Below are 16,795 nucleotides of genomic sequence, written 5' to 3' on the forward strand. Positions count from 1 at the left end.
GTCTCCATTATCATGATGTGTAATTAAACCATATTATGTCAGCCCTTTCATTTGTCATTAGTCACAGATAAATGTGTAATACTCTGGAACAGTTGGCGCCAGGATATTTATAACCAAAGTTTAAATTCCTTTGGTGTTCACAAAGCTGTAATACCTACGGTTTAATTTATTTGGGTGTTTGAAACCACAGCGGATTAACACAATTAGTTTCCGATTTATAATAACAATGTTATTTATTGTTTGCCGTTGCGGTAGAATGCGGATATAATCTGATTATCTACTTAATATAAGAGCTATTTAGCTTTTATTAGCCTTGTTTACTTTGTCGCTTTCAAAAGTGGGTTATTCGGTCTCTGGGCTATTTCAAACGTTTATTTATTGAGAATTGTACCTACCTAGGTATAATTAATTTTTCGTTTAGTTAATTAACTTTATGAATGATTTACTTTTTTGTAATACAGGATTAAATTGAAAGAAATATTGCCCCAAATCTATGTAAAATTCTATCTGGTTAACAAAGATTTTTTTAAACTTCTTGGATTTTACACATACACAAACCCGACTAATTCCCCAACGAAATTTGGGTCGCATACGGTTTCTCTGTAACATGTTTAATATGCGGAAACAAAACAGTGTAGGTGCAACAAATCATCTTTTATATAGGTCAGTTCCTGTTATCGGAGCCGTGATAAAGTTAGGTAATTAACCAGCTAATACAAAGCACTCTTAACAGCTTCATTTGTGTATGCTTTAAATTTATGAACAGTTACCGTCATTCATGCGTTAGGTAATAAATACAACGCGAAATGTGTTCACTAGACGTTTATGAATGAATACAAAGTTTAGTATCGTCAATTAGGTAAGGTTATCGCTGTTGTACATTCACGCTCGATTTACGTTTGTCGTGCCCGATAATAAGAAGTATAGCGTCATCGACAACACTAGAATTATTTATCTCCTTGAAAACTAAAAGATTCTACCACTTCCAAACAATTCCATTTTCCCATTTTGAAAAGCTTGGAATGCCAAGGGAGTATGTTAGTCTGAGAAAATTCCTGACATTCTAAAATGTGTTAAAATTGTAATCTAAAAACGAGAGCAAAGTGAATTGGTCTCTCGTCACCGTGGCTGAAAATTTTCAGTCGTTTTTAAATTTTCTCTTTGTTCTCCAAAAACGTACTGATAAAGTCACGTTATCAACATGAAAGCTAACGTTCTATCCGCGTTTGGTTTATCCTTTAGATAGCCGAGAAAGGGACACAAGCACAAAGACAACATCCTATGGGAAAAGCCGCAAACTTTACCTGTTTTTACCGTAAATTAAAAATTAAATGCATTTCGACGGCACGTGACATTATTTTCAAGAGAACTACGCCGTAGAAAGGTCAGTCGATATAAAAAATTCATCGGCTAACTAATCGATGCGTTGGCAATGTCGTAACAGCCCATGATATATGGAATGCGAGGGGGTAAATTAAAGTTTGCAGCTACTTTGGGGTTCAATATCTAAATAAATAAGTTTGGGGGAGGCCTCCCTCGCGCCGAGGACGCAGATGCCCACACACGAACCGAGGCATTACGACAGTAACGCCGCTTAATCCACAGCCCGGCTAAGGGCGCTGATACCCGGGGATTAAAACTCATAAAAATACATCCAACATTTTTGAACATTTCATTGCCCCAAATCCCCGAATTCGTGGTAGAAACTTGGAGTTTTAAAGACATTTTTGTGTTCCATATTTCTGGGTAACTTTATTTTGAAACTGTCGGAGTATTTACCTAATTGTAATAATAAGTTCGAGTGTGGTAAAACTTTCTTAGTAGTATTCGATGGTAAATATTAAATACTTACTACTAGGTAGAATAACGACATGAAACAAAACTTTGTAGTGTAACTGCGTAGTAAATCTAAAGATTCACCATCAATAGCGCCGACAAAACCATTGTCATTTATGTGACCGTAAACAATGTCGTTTACATCACGAGGCTGTTATGAAAGAGAATGCGAGGGAGAATCAATAGCGTATCCAGATCAGTGCAACAAATCGTAATAGGTATAAAATAAACACTCCATATAACGTTTGTCCTCCACGAGGGGCAACTAGTTCGTAATCCCCCCGCGTAGTGGCGCCGCCTCCGTCTCCCCGGCGCGACAATGTGGGGCAAGAATGGGGCTGCCAAGTAAAAAAAATATCTGATATGTCATGGCAATGGCAACATAAACATAATTTTATCGGCACGAAATTCTAGCGTTTAATTTTCCAGACAAACAAACTTCTAACGTTTTCTAAGTTTTCTTTAGATCTCTCAAGTCCCAAATTCAATACTTTCGTGTACATTTACTCGTACTTAGGTACACCGTTTTCTACTTTACGAAGGTACTATCGGGGACATATATCGATTTTTCCGAATAAGTATATCAGCTAAGTGGCTCTACACACCATGCACGGATCGAAATACATCCACTCCTATTGTTTGTCCCAAGGATTCCTGGAGCTAGAAGGGCGGGGTCCGTTTTCCTACTCAAGAAAAGGTGAGACACTACGCACATAGCAGGATATATTCTTATATTTTAGTCAATTTTAACAGATTTTATCAAATACCATCCATCATAATATAAATTAATCACTCTACCAATGCTTATTACTCACTTGTGAATAAAGGCTGTATTAGGTATACAGTATACCTAATACAGCTCGCAAAATATCCGAAAAAGTTTTAGGTAATCTTTGGTCGCTAACGACTAAAATATTGCTAATAATAACATAATATCTGTTGTGTAATTAGTCTTCTAATATTATTAATTACACCCACAATCCAACTAATTGGCAATCCTAATAATAGAACCACCTACCTCATGCCACGATTTGGTCGTCGGATATTTCCCGTATCGACATCAACATCTTCTGATAATGTAACCGCTCCGGGCGATGAGAATCCAACTTGGATTCTCAAATTCAATTACACATCCAATTTACGGCTTAAAGACTGTTACTTTGAGTATTGATGATAATATCCAGTTATCGGCGCAAATTAAAAAGGCAATTCCGATTAATATCTGACTTTCTCGATGATTTTGCAATAAAATTTCATTGTAGGTTCACTTTCTTGTTAATTTCTACGAAATTTTTCCCTTGGGCTGTCTATAAATGACTCTACATTCCATTTTTCGCTTAGACGTTAACATCTCAAGACAAAGCGATAGATTACAGAATTTGAAGGATTCTGTAAGTAAGGCAATGATGAAGAATGATGTAATCACTAATTGATTCTATATTCGAGAATTAGGTTCATCAATTTTCTCATTGAGACGATTACAATTATACTGTTTGGCTGAAAAATTGCTAGTTTACTTACAAAGGAAGAAATGGTACTATTTGTGCAGTCTTATTGCTAGGAAGTAGTTTTCTATCAAACAACATTTCATGAACTCCAAGCTACTATGTAATCGCGAACCGCAGTTTCGAATTACGTTTGACCTTTGCAAAAGTATCAGATAGCTTCTCGGTTACCTACCAAGCACATTGTGTGGCTTCGTCAGTTACCGCAACCGTGTACTCCGAGGTACTTAACCCGGTGGCGAGTGTAAAAACATTAAACCATATTCGAGGAGTAAATACTATATTTAGTATATTTACTACTGTACTGTGGTTCTCACACAGTTCTTCACATGTGGATGAACATCAAAGAAGTTCTTAGGAGTATTACATGGTCGCTGACATAAGATGAGGCTTGAATGGGGCTGATTTAGGTCATTGAGGTACCTAATTCATGACCCTGGTTGCGGCCTAAATCTACTAGAGTGCCTGGCCGAGCGATTACAGATTTCATTCCGAAGATTAATCATAATCCTTTAGGCAGAAGCGTGCCCTTGATTGATAGTCTACTTGATATAATTAATATGTAATACTTAACTCAACTGAAGTATCTATTACTGTAATTCTGCGTTTAATTTGCTAAAAGCTTAGTGATAACTGAAAAAAGCAATGATTTCACTCGTTTGTATGAAAAAAGCTTTCATGTTAATGCTCTTAAAAGCTTAAGAAGCAGGGCGTCACGTAATTTTTTTCACATATAGAAAAGATATTATCACACTGGCATCCATTAGGTACGATATTATAGGCGTATGAAATCAATCGAGATTTACTTAATTTCTGTGCTTTTTTGTACCTTCTAAACGTGACTGAAGTGTAAAGCAGCTTCACGTCCAGCTTTAAGCTCCGCGCATGAACGTGGCTTTAAAAGTATGAATAAACACCCAAGCAGATTTGATATATCATGTTCTATGCGAGATGATCGTGATATATGATTCTCGAACGGCACAGTATTGTAATCCGATCATAAAACAAACGTGTTTCGTTTAAAGGAATTTGGATTCAACAAATCACGTTTTGATATCGGGAGTGCGATCGATGAGGCGCGCTCGAAATGGAACAATGGGCTGTGTATTATTAGAACACTCGCTTTAAAATGCTTTCCATGTTTCGGCGCATCCGGTGGTGACCGTACTTCGGAACTAGTGACGTGGTGCGACGGTCATGAATTTACATGACTGTACTAAGAGCCGTATTTGAAACGACACTAGAGAATCAGTATACAATCAAGTATAGATGAAGCCTGTGAAACTAAGATCAGTAGTAAAATTATCATCACAAGTTTGAACCCAGACATCGTAATCTGATCACGTTTTATAGCTGAAGATTTTACGTGGCTTAAAATATAAAAAGTCTATGAGCCTTAAAAAGCGTTTGAAAAAAAGCTTTTCAGAGCTTCTTTAGACAGATTAATTAAGGCCCTATTCCTAGTTTCGACTTAGCTCCAGGCTCTAAAGCTGAGTTGCACCACCAAACTTTGACGGTAACTATGACGATAACTGGTGCTTTTTGTATGGAGTTTGACAGATTTTTGACCTTTGTCAAAGTAAGATGGTGCAACCCAGCCTAAGTGTTAACATTTTTCTAGTTGAGTTAGAGACAATAATGTTATAAATAAATTTAATGTAGGTGATATATATGTTACGGCTAAAGATAGGTGTGAACATAAACTTAAGATTAGCCGGCTAAACTTAAGTTTATCTTCGACGAGGTGTTAATGTTAGTTTCTTCTATCTTTAGCCGGCTAAACTTAAGTGTAACCGCAGGCCCTTGGCTAAAAATTTAGAAGGAAATGGAAAAGGAAACAATGTAATAATGTTTACTATTTTGGCTCCAGTCCACTATGACACTAACAATATTCTTCATACAAAGTTTCATACACCTATACCCGTACTGTTGTTCACAATATTTTGCAACAACAAGTCTGCTCTCTATGAAACTCTAATGTAAAATCGACGGTTGTTGCCGTAGTGATTTTTAGATTGATTTTCGTGAAAACGGCGAGACCCGTAGGTACTGCCATAATATGAATGAATTCCACTTTTACTGTACATATAATTATATGCCGTTACCGCGGCGGAACGTGTTAAAAAATAATCACTTTCATTATACATACTTTTATGTACCTATGTAGGTATTCAAAATTACAATTATTACAATAACAAAATATTAATCACTTAAAACAATATCTACCTAATCATTAAAATTAAATATTATGGAACCATTTGGTCATTACAATTGAATCTTCTGTAGGTATTTAAAAATATAAAATAAAACAAAATAAAACTGCGCGCGCGTTGTCTCCCCACCTCCCCCCTCAAGCCCTCCGCCGGCCTGGCGCGCCCATCGAATACATTTTTAGCCGTTTCGTTTTGGCTAATGTGCACATTAGCCGGCTAAAGATGGAATATTACAACGCAAACTAACATGTTATCGAACTTTAGCTGCTTCTCGAAGATAAACTTAAGTTTAGCCGGCTAATCTTAAGTTTATGTTCACAACTATCTTTAGCCGTAACATATATATATGATAGTTTAAATTTAATGAAATAAATAATAATTAAGGTTCATTTTTAGCCTACTCGAGTCGCAGCAAGTGGTAACCGAACAACGCTATCCGGAACTAAGACATGGAACTGTAATCACGTCCCTGCTTATCAGCGTCCAAACAGTCCGCTTGTACGACAATAAATAATCGGCGTGTCAAAGAATCATTAATTTCACTTTAAGCAGGATGTTAGCTATGCGGGAAAGCCGATATTGTACTGTGATAAGCGGTCTCTAATGAGGTTTATGAGCCTTTAAGCGCTATATTTGCTAAGCCTGCCTCTACTTGCACCACAATGAGGTATAAACTTCAAGGTAGAGGTAATACACTCAAGAAATAGACGCAAATAAATACAGTATATTTTTATGTTTCATTTTATTCACAAGGCAAACCTATTACGCGCCAGACAGGTGCAAGTTATTAGATCTTTTAGGAGCTTTTAGCAAAAAACGTTTCGCGTTATAGCATTGAATATTTTTTATCCAAGTTGCCCTCAGAAAGCGAGCGTGAGTTGACGGGTCGAGGCCTAATGGATCTCCCGATGATGACTCATGAGTCCCACGTGACAGCCAAAGTGAGCTTCGCCCGATTCGTTGAAGTTGTAACGCGGGTCAGGATTTGATATTTGAAGATTAGTTCGCATGAGGAAACTGGCACTACAAACCCTTTTTTTATACTTACAAAAACATTTCGAGCGTGTAATTTGTTTGTTTTTGAATTGTCATCAATAATTGTACTCAAATATTAATCATCCTTTTTAACCATAACGTCTTATCTACTCGAGCTTTTGTGTATCAGTAAATATGTAATTTGTTTCTTATCGTGAAGAACCCAATGTAGAGGCAATACGTATACCTATCAACAAGGACAAGGTTTAAGGTAACAGAAAAACCAATAATGTACCATTACTTCCAGATTAAATGGCCCCGTTAATTGGATCCTTAAAAATAAGTTCCCCATTAATTTGGCTAGACAAATGAGTGATTGATTAATAGGCACGTTGTGTTCAGCAGAAATAATTGATCTGAATTGAACAACGCGATGAATGCCAGCTAATTAACCGTCGGCTGCGAATGAGCGGACGAATGCTGTTTAGTTTGTCTAACAACAATGAAAACTTATGTAACGTGAGCTCTCTGTATGAATATCGAAATCATACTAGTAGATGCAAAATTTGGTTATTATGGCAATTCAATTAGCTTTCTGAGATAACAATACTTGAACGCAAGTCAGTAATCAATTCTAAAATTGACAAACTAAACAAAATAGCTGCTTATCTCTATATTATTCTCTTTTGAGAAGATAGCATTACTTAAGTGCAGATGTTACTTTATTTACGAGTAAGGTCTCAGTAAAAATATATTTGCAAATATAAAACTAAGTTTGTAAATCTCTTCAAAGGCAAAGATATTGAACGACTAATCTGCAACTGTCAAAAAGATTATCCGATTTTCGCAGAAGGATTACCAAAAGTGAGCGATGAATTTCACGGCGCAAAACATGGAATCCCGTTGCTCAAAAGCAATTCAATCCACTAAGAACACATGCGGACTTCATAAATCCTAGTGTCGGATCTGTACAGGCGAGTTGTGTGTCATAAATACCGCGGGTATGTATGTCAAAACATGGGGGATTTGGGCGTTCTCCCTGCGTAGACGGGCCCAGCCGACGTCAACCGAGATAATGAAAAAAAAAGATTTATGATCAACTCTAATCAAATTTTATTACTACCCCATACGATCCCTCGCTAGCTATTATACTGTACAGAGTGCTTTTATTATCAAGATATTTGTAGTTCAGTATGTCATCTCGTACGATACGGGTATTCCGAGTGACTATGCGGTAAATACGACGCTGCGGCATAGTCTAGATATAGGGGTACATTTCCACATAATTATGACGACGCAAAACATTGATTAATACAGCACTATTCAGAGCACAAGCGTAGCCAAGTTTCTTTAGCCAAATGGGACGTGGATCGTTCGTTACATTTCCATATGTTCCCTGAATATGGTTTTTGTAATGTCTCCGCAATATAGCGATTTGTACGCAACGCTACCCAATACCGTAGTGCCCCTTCTTTCATTTCTTTGACCCAATTACAGGGCACGTCTAGTTAATAATACATTTCAGCCCTAAGAGTCCCTCGAAATGTTTGTTAGACGATGCGGGTGTTGCTTTTTTCGATCTTGAAGCTTTTCCACTGGGAAATATCTAACTTTTTATTAAGTTAGGTTTTGATCAATAGTGTTTAGTAATTGTGTGTAAAACTAAACATGTGTGTTACATTTACCACTCAGTTACGTAAAGTCATAAAATATTTATCGATGGTATAGCCTGACCAGGAACATAAAAACCCTGGCATAGAGGCGCCTCAATTGCATTTGATAGTGCAACACTGAGTACAGTCGTACCTGTGTTAAATTAATAGGCTAACTTTATGTATCAGGATTCAGGATTACGGGCTAATTTGATATTTTCATAAATTAACGAAAAAATATTATTATAGGTAACCTGATTTAAATAAATTAAATGAAACCATCAATCGAGCTAGTAGATTTATTTTATTATTCATCAATAATCAAATTCAGAACTAGAATATTCAACTGCAATGTCTGCTCATGAACGCTTCAAACTCGGTACTTCTTTCCCAATCCCATAAAATTCAACAATTAGAAAGTGTCAAAATTTTTAAAATAGGTAGTTGAAACAAACCACAGCAATTTTCATAGTGTACTGTACTATACGATAAACATGTCAGTCAATTTGACAACCTTTGTCGGAAACATTATTCAATGAAAATATTGTCCGAACCCTTAGTATTTCTCTTCGACAAATACTTTAACACATTGTGAACCACTTTTCTTTCACGACTATAAAAATATTTTAGCAATTTAATTCATAAAACCAATGGCGAACATTTAAAATAAAGTTTGTTTACACTTTGACAGCAATAGACTGACATGCAAGGTGACATGTCAATGAAGTTTTCAGTTACTGTTGCCATTAAAAGAAATTAGTACCATTAGTTTTCCGCAACATGGCGAGGGTTTTTATGTTCCTGGTCAGGCTATAAATGTAGAGCACATGAATAATATAAAATGCAAGCATTCCTTCCTATACGCACGACAAGTCGGTCTAAGCGTGTGAAAAAGCTATAAAATTAGTACTTACAACTGAATTATAAGAACGCCGCCACAGTTAACAAAAAAGCATTGCAAGTATTGCATTTCCCACAGTCATAGCTTAGTAATAATGAGTATTTTATGGTGTAGGTAACTTTAACGTTTAACATTTCAGGAACCATAGTGAGCTTTACCTTTGACTTGAAGTTGAAGGTCGAAACCTTATATCCAATTAACCTTTAGGCGGGTATAGTTCCAAAATACTGGACTGTCCTGTCGATGACATTGACAGTGGGGCGCCACCGTCAATACCGGATCGCTGGTTCAGATTTTTGCCATGTTGGAAACCATATAGTTGAACGATGGTAGCGCCCCCCTGTCATTGAGTTTGGCGGGACAGTTCAGCGTGGGTCATCTATACCAAGCTTTTGTGTCACATTAGTTTACTTTTGTTTTAACTACCTAGCTTATGTATCTGTATGTCTAAATTATACTAATTTTATTCCCATTAACTCAGTTCAGTTCAGTCTGTTATTGTAAAAGTCAAACGCTAAAGCCATTACTTTCAGTAATTCATGAATGGATAATAAACAATCGGCTTTTAAAAGTATTTTATAAAAACATCCTTGAATTGACCCTCGCGACAATCAAGGCTGGGGTTGCTAGAAAGGCCCATTATGCGGAATGACTTGAATTAGTTATTCAGTTGATTACGCGTCCCCTCTGGCCACTCTATCATTGTCATTTTGCTCCTCGCACGTGCCACTTGTGGAACCCTCATGCTTTTCAAGGTCGATAATTATAGACCTTGTTGTTCCTTACTGTACTGTGTTCTCATTGTTTATCTTACCGGTTCGTGTGCACCGGTTTATCTTGGTTGTGCCTGTTTATAATAACGGATAAGTTTATATAGGTACATAATAGAATAGCACATTCTTCAATTTGCTACTGTCAAATAATTGAACGCGTGGAAATTTCGATTGCTTTCTTACGCGCCATTCACACGATTCAGTCTATTTTCAGAAAGATTTTTCAAGAGACTTTAGTATGATCTAGTTACAGCCATTGCCGGACAGTAGGTAAGTCTAATTCCCGCGGGAATGACAGCGGCAGTCCAGTCGATTCAGCTGCGGTTTAATTACAAATTCTGCTTCGAACAGTCATGTTCCACGACCACAGTCGAAAGACTTCAGCCACATTCGACGGCAAACTGTCCGAAAAATACCGCAACGAGTTTCTGATAGTTTAAATGCCACTAGAAATTACATAACTTTAAAGTTGTTCTTATATCTAATATGCTCTACATTAACGTATCTTTAGAAAAAAAATGCGACATTTGAATACCTAGGAGGAAAGCAAGAAACGGGGGAAAAGCAAGAAAATTATGAAATTTAAGTATTGATCCCGCAACAACAGCGTTTGAAAATCAAAAGATGAGCTTTTAGGCTCTTAACTTCTTTGTTCTTTATGCCGATTCTGAAACAATCATAAAACGTCCGACCGTTTTGCATAGCCTATGGCACAACTGTACATGCCCAGCAGATAGAACCGTTCCTATGACCCTGGGGAAATAAGTCTCTTATCTAATATTGTGTTGTGACCGTAGAATATCTGAACTAGGTAGCCATCTTTTGAAAAACGCTTTGCTTACGCAGATAACGAAGGGTTACGTAAATACGATAAGTTAATATCTATAATTGCTTCTGTATTTTATTTGCACAATGCAATTCAATATTTCTTTACCCGCTAGCTTATCTTAATGTATGATTTCACCTTCAGATGAATCTATATTCATATATACTCTACATTGTAGAGTATACTTAATAGTGTTATTGGATAAAGCTAGCAAAAACTGTCTGTAGGTACTGTATGTAGTAAATATTAAGATTAATAAATAAAATCAATAAAAGTTAACATAAATGCCTTTTTGAAAGTCATTGTTATCGTATATCATGAGCAAAATGAGCAAAGTTTAGAGATCCTTTCTTCACACTTCAGTTTATTTTAGATGAGTCGATTTTTCAGGGAAACTTCGAAGTAGTCCAACTGGGAAATCATTTTCTTTTGCACAGTAAAGTTGGGACGTTTCGTTTATCAGCCTAGAGACCAAGCCAAGGACTTTCAGACCAAAGTAATTTATTGCAGATCGCAGTCATTTATAACATATCTTTAAACGAGTAACAATATAATTTTTCTGTATTTGAGTGTTACCAAACACTTTACTGTTAGATCTGTTAGATAGATTATGATGATTATTTAAATCCCTAGACTGCGCTACATATTTCCGTGAATAGTTTTTAATGATTGAGCATCCTAGCCTAGACAATGTTTGTCGATTCTTCAGTAGAAGTTATAGATAGGCTACAAAATATAGCACACCATATTACCTAGTCTTAGAATGTAGTTACTTGATTATCGTTAAATAAGATACCGACTATCTAACCATAAATTGACTCCGTTAAAATATCAACACTTAGCAGATAGATACATTAGTAGAAACGATAACTATCGATTGATTAACGCCATGTGTCTGCCAACAAAAAATATGAATGAGGCTGAGAAATGAACCGTTATCAGAGAACATAAAAATAGTGTGAGAGCCCGGGCGCGACCCTTGCCCGCATACATAGAGATGAGCGAGCAACACTTATGTCGAAAATAGCAGTATCGATTTCTAGTGTAATCTGTTAAAGTATTTAAGTACGTGTATGGTTGGTGTTAACATTTTTAGGCTAACTGCAGCATTGCATTAAAAAGAAAGTATCAGAACTGATTTTGGGATGCAGCGAACCTGTAGTTTGATTTGCTCTAGAAGAATGGAATGGAAAAGATGGAAGAATCCATGCAGATACCTAAGAAAGTAATGCTCTACCTACTTGATTTTTGGTTAACGCCTCTTTCCCGATAAAAGCTAGAGTTCCCGAACACATACCAATCTTTTAACGTTTGCTTCATAGTCCGTCGCATGTGTACCTTTTGTGTAAAAATCTATTCATTATTTTAAAAAAAGAACCCGAATTTAACTGACGCGTACGCATCCCTACGCTTTGCGTAGACAGCGCAGACGCCGGCGCAGTGACGCGGCCGCAGCCTGCGAGTGAGAAACACACACCCGAGATGAAAGTCGGCGCCGGCCACTTATCGACTCCTGCACCCGTTCCGATTATGCACTCGCTGTCAGCACCCGAAATAGACATAACAAACCGCCCGTGAAGTTTCTCCAAACAAATTCAATGACGGTTACCTAACCGACGAAGGGACACGTAAATAATGGCAGTTTATTGCTTGCCCATACGTTTTCTGTCAATCTACAAAAGACGCGGCTCACACAGTATTCCAGTAATATGGCCGTCACTCTCGTGTCGTTAGCATAAAATAAAAAGATGCGTTCAATCAGGTTTTATGGCTTCTTTTTATTACGAATACATCTTGTTTTGGCATCTTCTCAGGGATATTTAGATAATAAAGTACGAACGTTACAAACATATTGCTCCAAAAAGTTTTTTTACCTACTAGATGTGTAGACAAGCACCAAAGTTAATTATTATAAAAAAACTAAAGCAAGCCCAGGTGCAGTCTACATCCGCTACTCGAAATGAAATGAAACAAAAAATATTGCGGCGGAAGGAATCAGCTGCGAAACTGTACCCAATACTTTTCGAACGTAAAATATGGATTTACTTTTGTTTCCTGTTTGCGGTTTCACAGAAACATTATTATTCATCATGCCTACGATGGAGTAGGGTGTTAAATTGCAGTGAAAGTTAAAAGCCAATTTGCACTGAAAAAAATTCACTGTTTTTCTGTAGGTTAAGTAAATACAAAGTAGATGGCTCTATTTAAATATCTTACTTAAGTATGAGTACCTACTTAAATAGACTCTTTATGAGATCTCTCTCTATATTACTCTTATCTATCTTATCTATCTATCTATCTATCTTATCTTATCTGCCATCAAATAATGTAGAGTAGTAAGTACCTATACAAATACAGAAAGAATGTGAAGATAATCTGAGCTTTTAGTTAGATCAAAGCACTTTAATAATATAACTTTGTATCCGAGCAATATCCTTTTAACAAAACGGTTCGATTAGCTCAGACAGTTTACCTTGGAACAAAGTTAAATATTATAAACGGAAAAGTTTTGTGACTTGCTTTAAAAGTTGTCAGTCTCGATGTGGACTAGCAAATTCAATAACAGTAGATTGATGAGGGTGCACGGAGGTCGGCTTTTTTTTTTCGAACTTTTGTATTTTTTCACGGCGAAACTTCGCGATTTATCAAATTCCCTTCGGTATGGTTTTGGCGACAGATCGCTCAAGAACAATTTCCAATAGCAATTTCTTGTGGATCGCGCAAAAAGACTCACGGATACGAGTCTATTGAAACTAAACGGAGAAAGATATTACGAAAGTCGTATGTATTATGTAGAGGTACGTTTACAATAAGAATTTCTCATGATTGTATAGGTACGGCAAGTTACTACGCGAGTACCGAGTTGCCTTTGACATGCGGACAGAGCTATTCTTTGTGAAAATTTTCGCACGGGTATTTTAGTGTAGGTACAAAATAAACTTGGAAGAATTTTTGAACAATAGTTCTCGGGCGGCCGGCCAAACCGATGCGCGTTCTACCTGCATTGAACACCTGTCGCAGCCTGCCATAAATAAAGAAATAACAGCCTTTTTTGAGATTCAAGGTGTTCGAATTTTAAATACTTAACTAACACAATCTTATTTCACTAAGGGCTGATTTTTCAACCGTCGGATAACTTTTAACTGAAGAATAAGTTTGGCACATTGACAGTTTTAGTACGGGAAATATGTAAAAATGACAAGGTTATTCTTCAGTTAAAAAATATCTGACGATTGAAAAATCAGCCCTTAAGTTAGAATTCAAATGAATTTAAGCTGCAAAGTTTTGTACTGATAGAATTTGACTTTTATAAAGTTTTAATTAAATGTCCCTATTCTTAAAAGACGAAATCAAGTATCTCAAACACGGGCTAGGGCTACAAGGGCTTAAACCTTTAAAACAAAATTATTAGATAGTTCTTATTGGTTAAAGTTTGTAAATCCAAGATCAAAGATTAAATTGAGAACCCGTAGGCAGCGATTCATTACATAAAAGCTTAATAGAAAGGGACTAGATATTAGAAGCGTTGAAACAAAATATGTAAGAACATAACCAAGTACAGTTTTCTAATAAAATTTAATTATTCGATCAATGGCTTACAAAATAGAAAAACGAACGTTCACATAATTGCGAGAGAGAGCTGTTTAGTGCCTACTAATAAAGGAGGTAAGGAGGCTTAATTGATTGATTACCGTAAAACCATTCGTTTTACGATACAAAGGTGTATCGAAATTGAAGCTATGAATTTGCTGCATCATAACTATCTAACGCGGCGGAACCAATCGCCGTCGACGATACCGGCAGATGTTCGGAACAATAGTCTCAGAGACCGACCACAACTACGTAATAGAGAAATAGTAGACTAAAACCGTGCCTTTCATCTAATAAACATGTCAATAAATAAGAGATTACCCGCAAACTAAGCGCTAACTAAAATCGTAATTTGTAAGAGCGCAAGCATAAATAAAGAATAACCGCAATTGTTCATACGAAATGAGATTGGTGCGCGCAAAAAATTGCTCTTTTCTCTCCAACCGTCCCATTTGTTCCTTCGAGCGGCGGGACGAGGGTCTTTTGGCAGTCTTATTACTTATTTTTCACGAGCCATGATAAATAGAGAGCCATGACAATGTTACGGCAGTAAATTTTTGCAGGTTTAATGCGCGTGCGTGCTTGGATCGGTTGAACGTGCGTGCGAGTTCGTGCTGTGATTTCGTTGGAGAGGATATTTATCAGAATGGGTTGCAGATGTTACATTTGTAACAGGTGCGTAATTAACACGGTATAAATAAGATCTGTAGTAGGTAGGTATAACCATGTGAAACTTAATGATGGTCAGTAAATGGACCATAAAAACATAAGAACACTACCTTAGAAGCAAAAGATGTATCATTTTATTTATACTGATTAACGTATCAGTTATTAAAACATTTTAATTCCTACTAGTCCAATACCTACTTACTTATCATGCAATCGTTGCTAATACAGTTAATTCTCATTCATTTATCTACGAGAGCCGAAAGCTCTACTACGCTACGAAAGCTTGTGAATGAGTAAGTTGGATCTATGCGAAGAACTACTTGATTAACTTGTTTCGAGGTAAAACTCTTATCAATCTTGAAAAACCAGATTTCAAAGCTGATATAACAGTACTTTTAACATCAATAAACAAACAAATTAGAGAGAAACAAAACAGGCGGGAACTAAGGTAAAGTTTTAAACTCAGGAGAGACGATCAGGCAAAGCAAATAAAATCATATGCAAACTATGCTACTTAATTAAACCTAATCTAGAACTAAATCTTACCTGTCAATAACAGTAGAATTAGACGCCGCATGTTGAGCTCCTCACGAGGTGCGATCTAGTTTTAGGCAGAGGTTATCTGTGCACCAGCCATCGCAACAGTCCCGAGAGTGCGGCTATGCAACGCCAATGTTTACGCGACTCAGCTGACGCCCTCGAGTTCGCCAATTAACCACACACTCGCGCACTGCGGGATCCGCACGCTGCAGTGTCAACGGCCACGAGCTTACGAGAAAAACTGGACACTCGGCGAAAGCTGTCTTTGGTGGGTGCTACGAGCCGCGGCGCACTTATCTTCGCGTTTAGATAAGTTGTTCATTCATGTCGGGAGACGAGAGTCGACGGTTGACAGATGGCTTGTGATGAAAACATCACACATGGCCCGAGCGGCGAGAGACAGCGCGCGCGATCGCAGCGCACGGCGGCCGAGTCGCGAGTTGCGTGAGTGGGCCGGCGCGCCGGGGAAGGGGCCACGCCTGCGCACCGCTCCCGCGCCGCACCACCTCCAGTATTGACCGACGACGCCTCCTTCCTACATTTCACATCCTTAACTAGGTACTACGAATTCTCCTTTGAAAAATTCCCTAATTCCTTCCGCGAGATTGAGATAGGCCACGTCTATGGACCATGAAAGCTCGCCCACCAATTTGCGTTTAAGAAAGCTTTTGAAGATTTTTAAAATGTCACGCGAGATTTTTATACTTTAATAGATTTAGTAAAAAAATCTGATATTTAACATTTAAGTACTTTTATTTTCCTTTTTTGTAAATATTGTATTTTTTTTTTGTATATAGTATAGTTTTTAAGTTTGTAAATTACCTGTACAAATTCAGTTTGTTATTGTTTAATAAAAATTAGTACCTACCTACTTGCATGCAACAATTTTCTGCAATATAATGAAATCATTGAAATTATTTAATACCCCCGCGCACCATAGTTCGCTCTATAAGCGTAAAGTTTGTAAGATACTAACTTATAAAATGTATTTCCCATATAAATTGCAATATCTATTCCTTTATTTGTCTACGAACACGATAGATTATTTATTTATAAATACATAATGAAGTTTATTTCGAAACAATTTTTTATTCACGATCGATAAAGTACCTATGCAGAAAACTTGTTCACGAAAGCCTTTTGCATAGTAATCAGACCGGTAGGTAGGTAAGTACTACGTATGTATAAGAACGCGACTGTGAATCTATCCACAGGGCCACACCATCAATTGTTTATGGCGCTATAAATTAGCTAATAGGCCGTCGTACTTTGCCATTGATCAAGTCTAGGGGACAGCCGAGTTGGATCTCGGCC

General features: G+C 37.1%; 1 protein-coding gene across 1 annotated transcript in view; it reads right to left on the bottom strand.

Moving 5' to 3' along the window:
• dtn (transmembrane protein 132C dtn) overlaps positions 1 to 15,932 on the bottom strand; it is an 86,478-nt gene extending 70,546 nt beyond the window's left edge. Inside the window, exon 1 of the mRNA XM_028316827.1 lies at positions 15,488 to 15,932. Within this exon, the coding sequence (XP_028172628.1) occupies positions 15,488 to 15,518 (31 nt within the window). The 5' untranslated portion in view covers positions 15,519 to 15,932. The remainder of the gene's footprint in view (positions 1 to 15,487) is intronic.
• Positions 15,933 to 16,795: the final 863 nt, after the last annotated feature.

This window comes from Ostrinia furnacalis, unplaced genomic scaffold (assembly GCF_004193835.3).
Source record: "Ostrinia furnacalis isolate ACB-3 unplaced genomic scaffold, ASM419383v2 OfSCF5921, whole genome shotgun sequence".
NCBI lineage: Eukaryota > Metazoa > Arthropoda > Insecta > Lepidoptera > Crambidae > Ostrinia > Ostrinia furnacalis.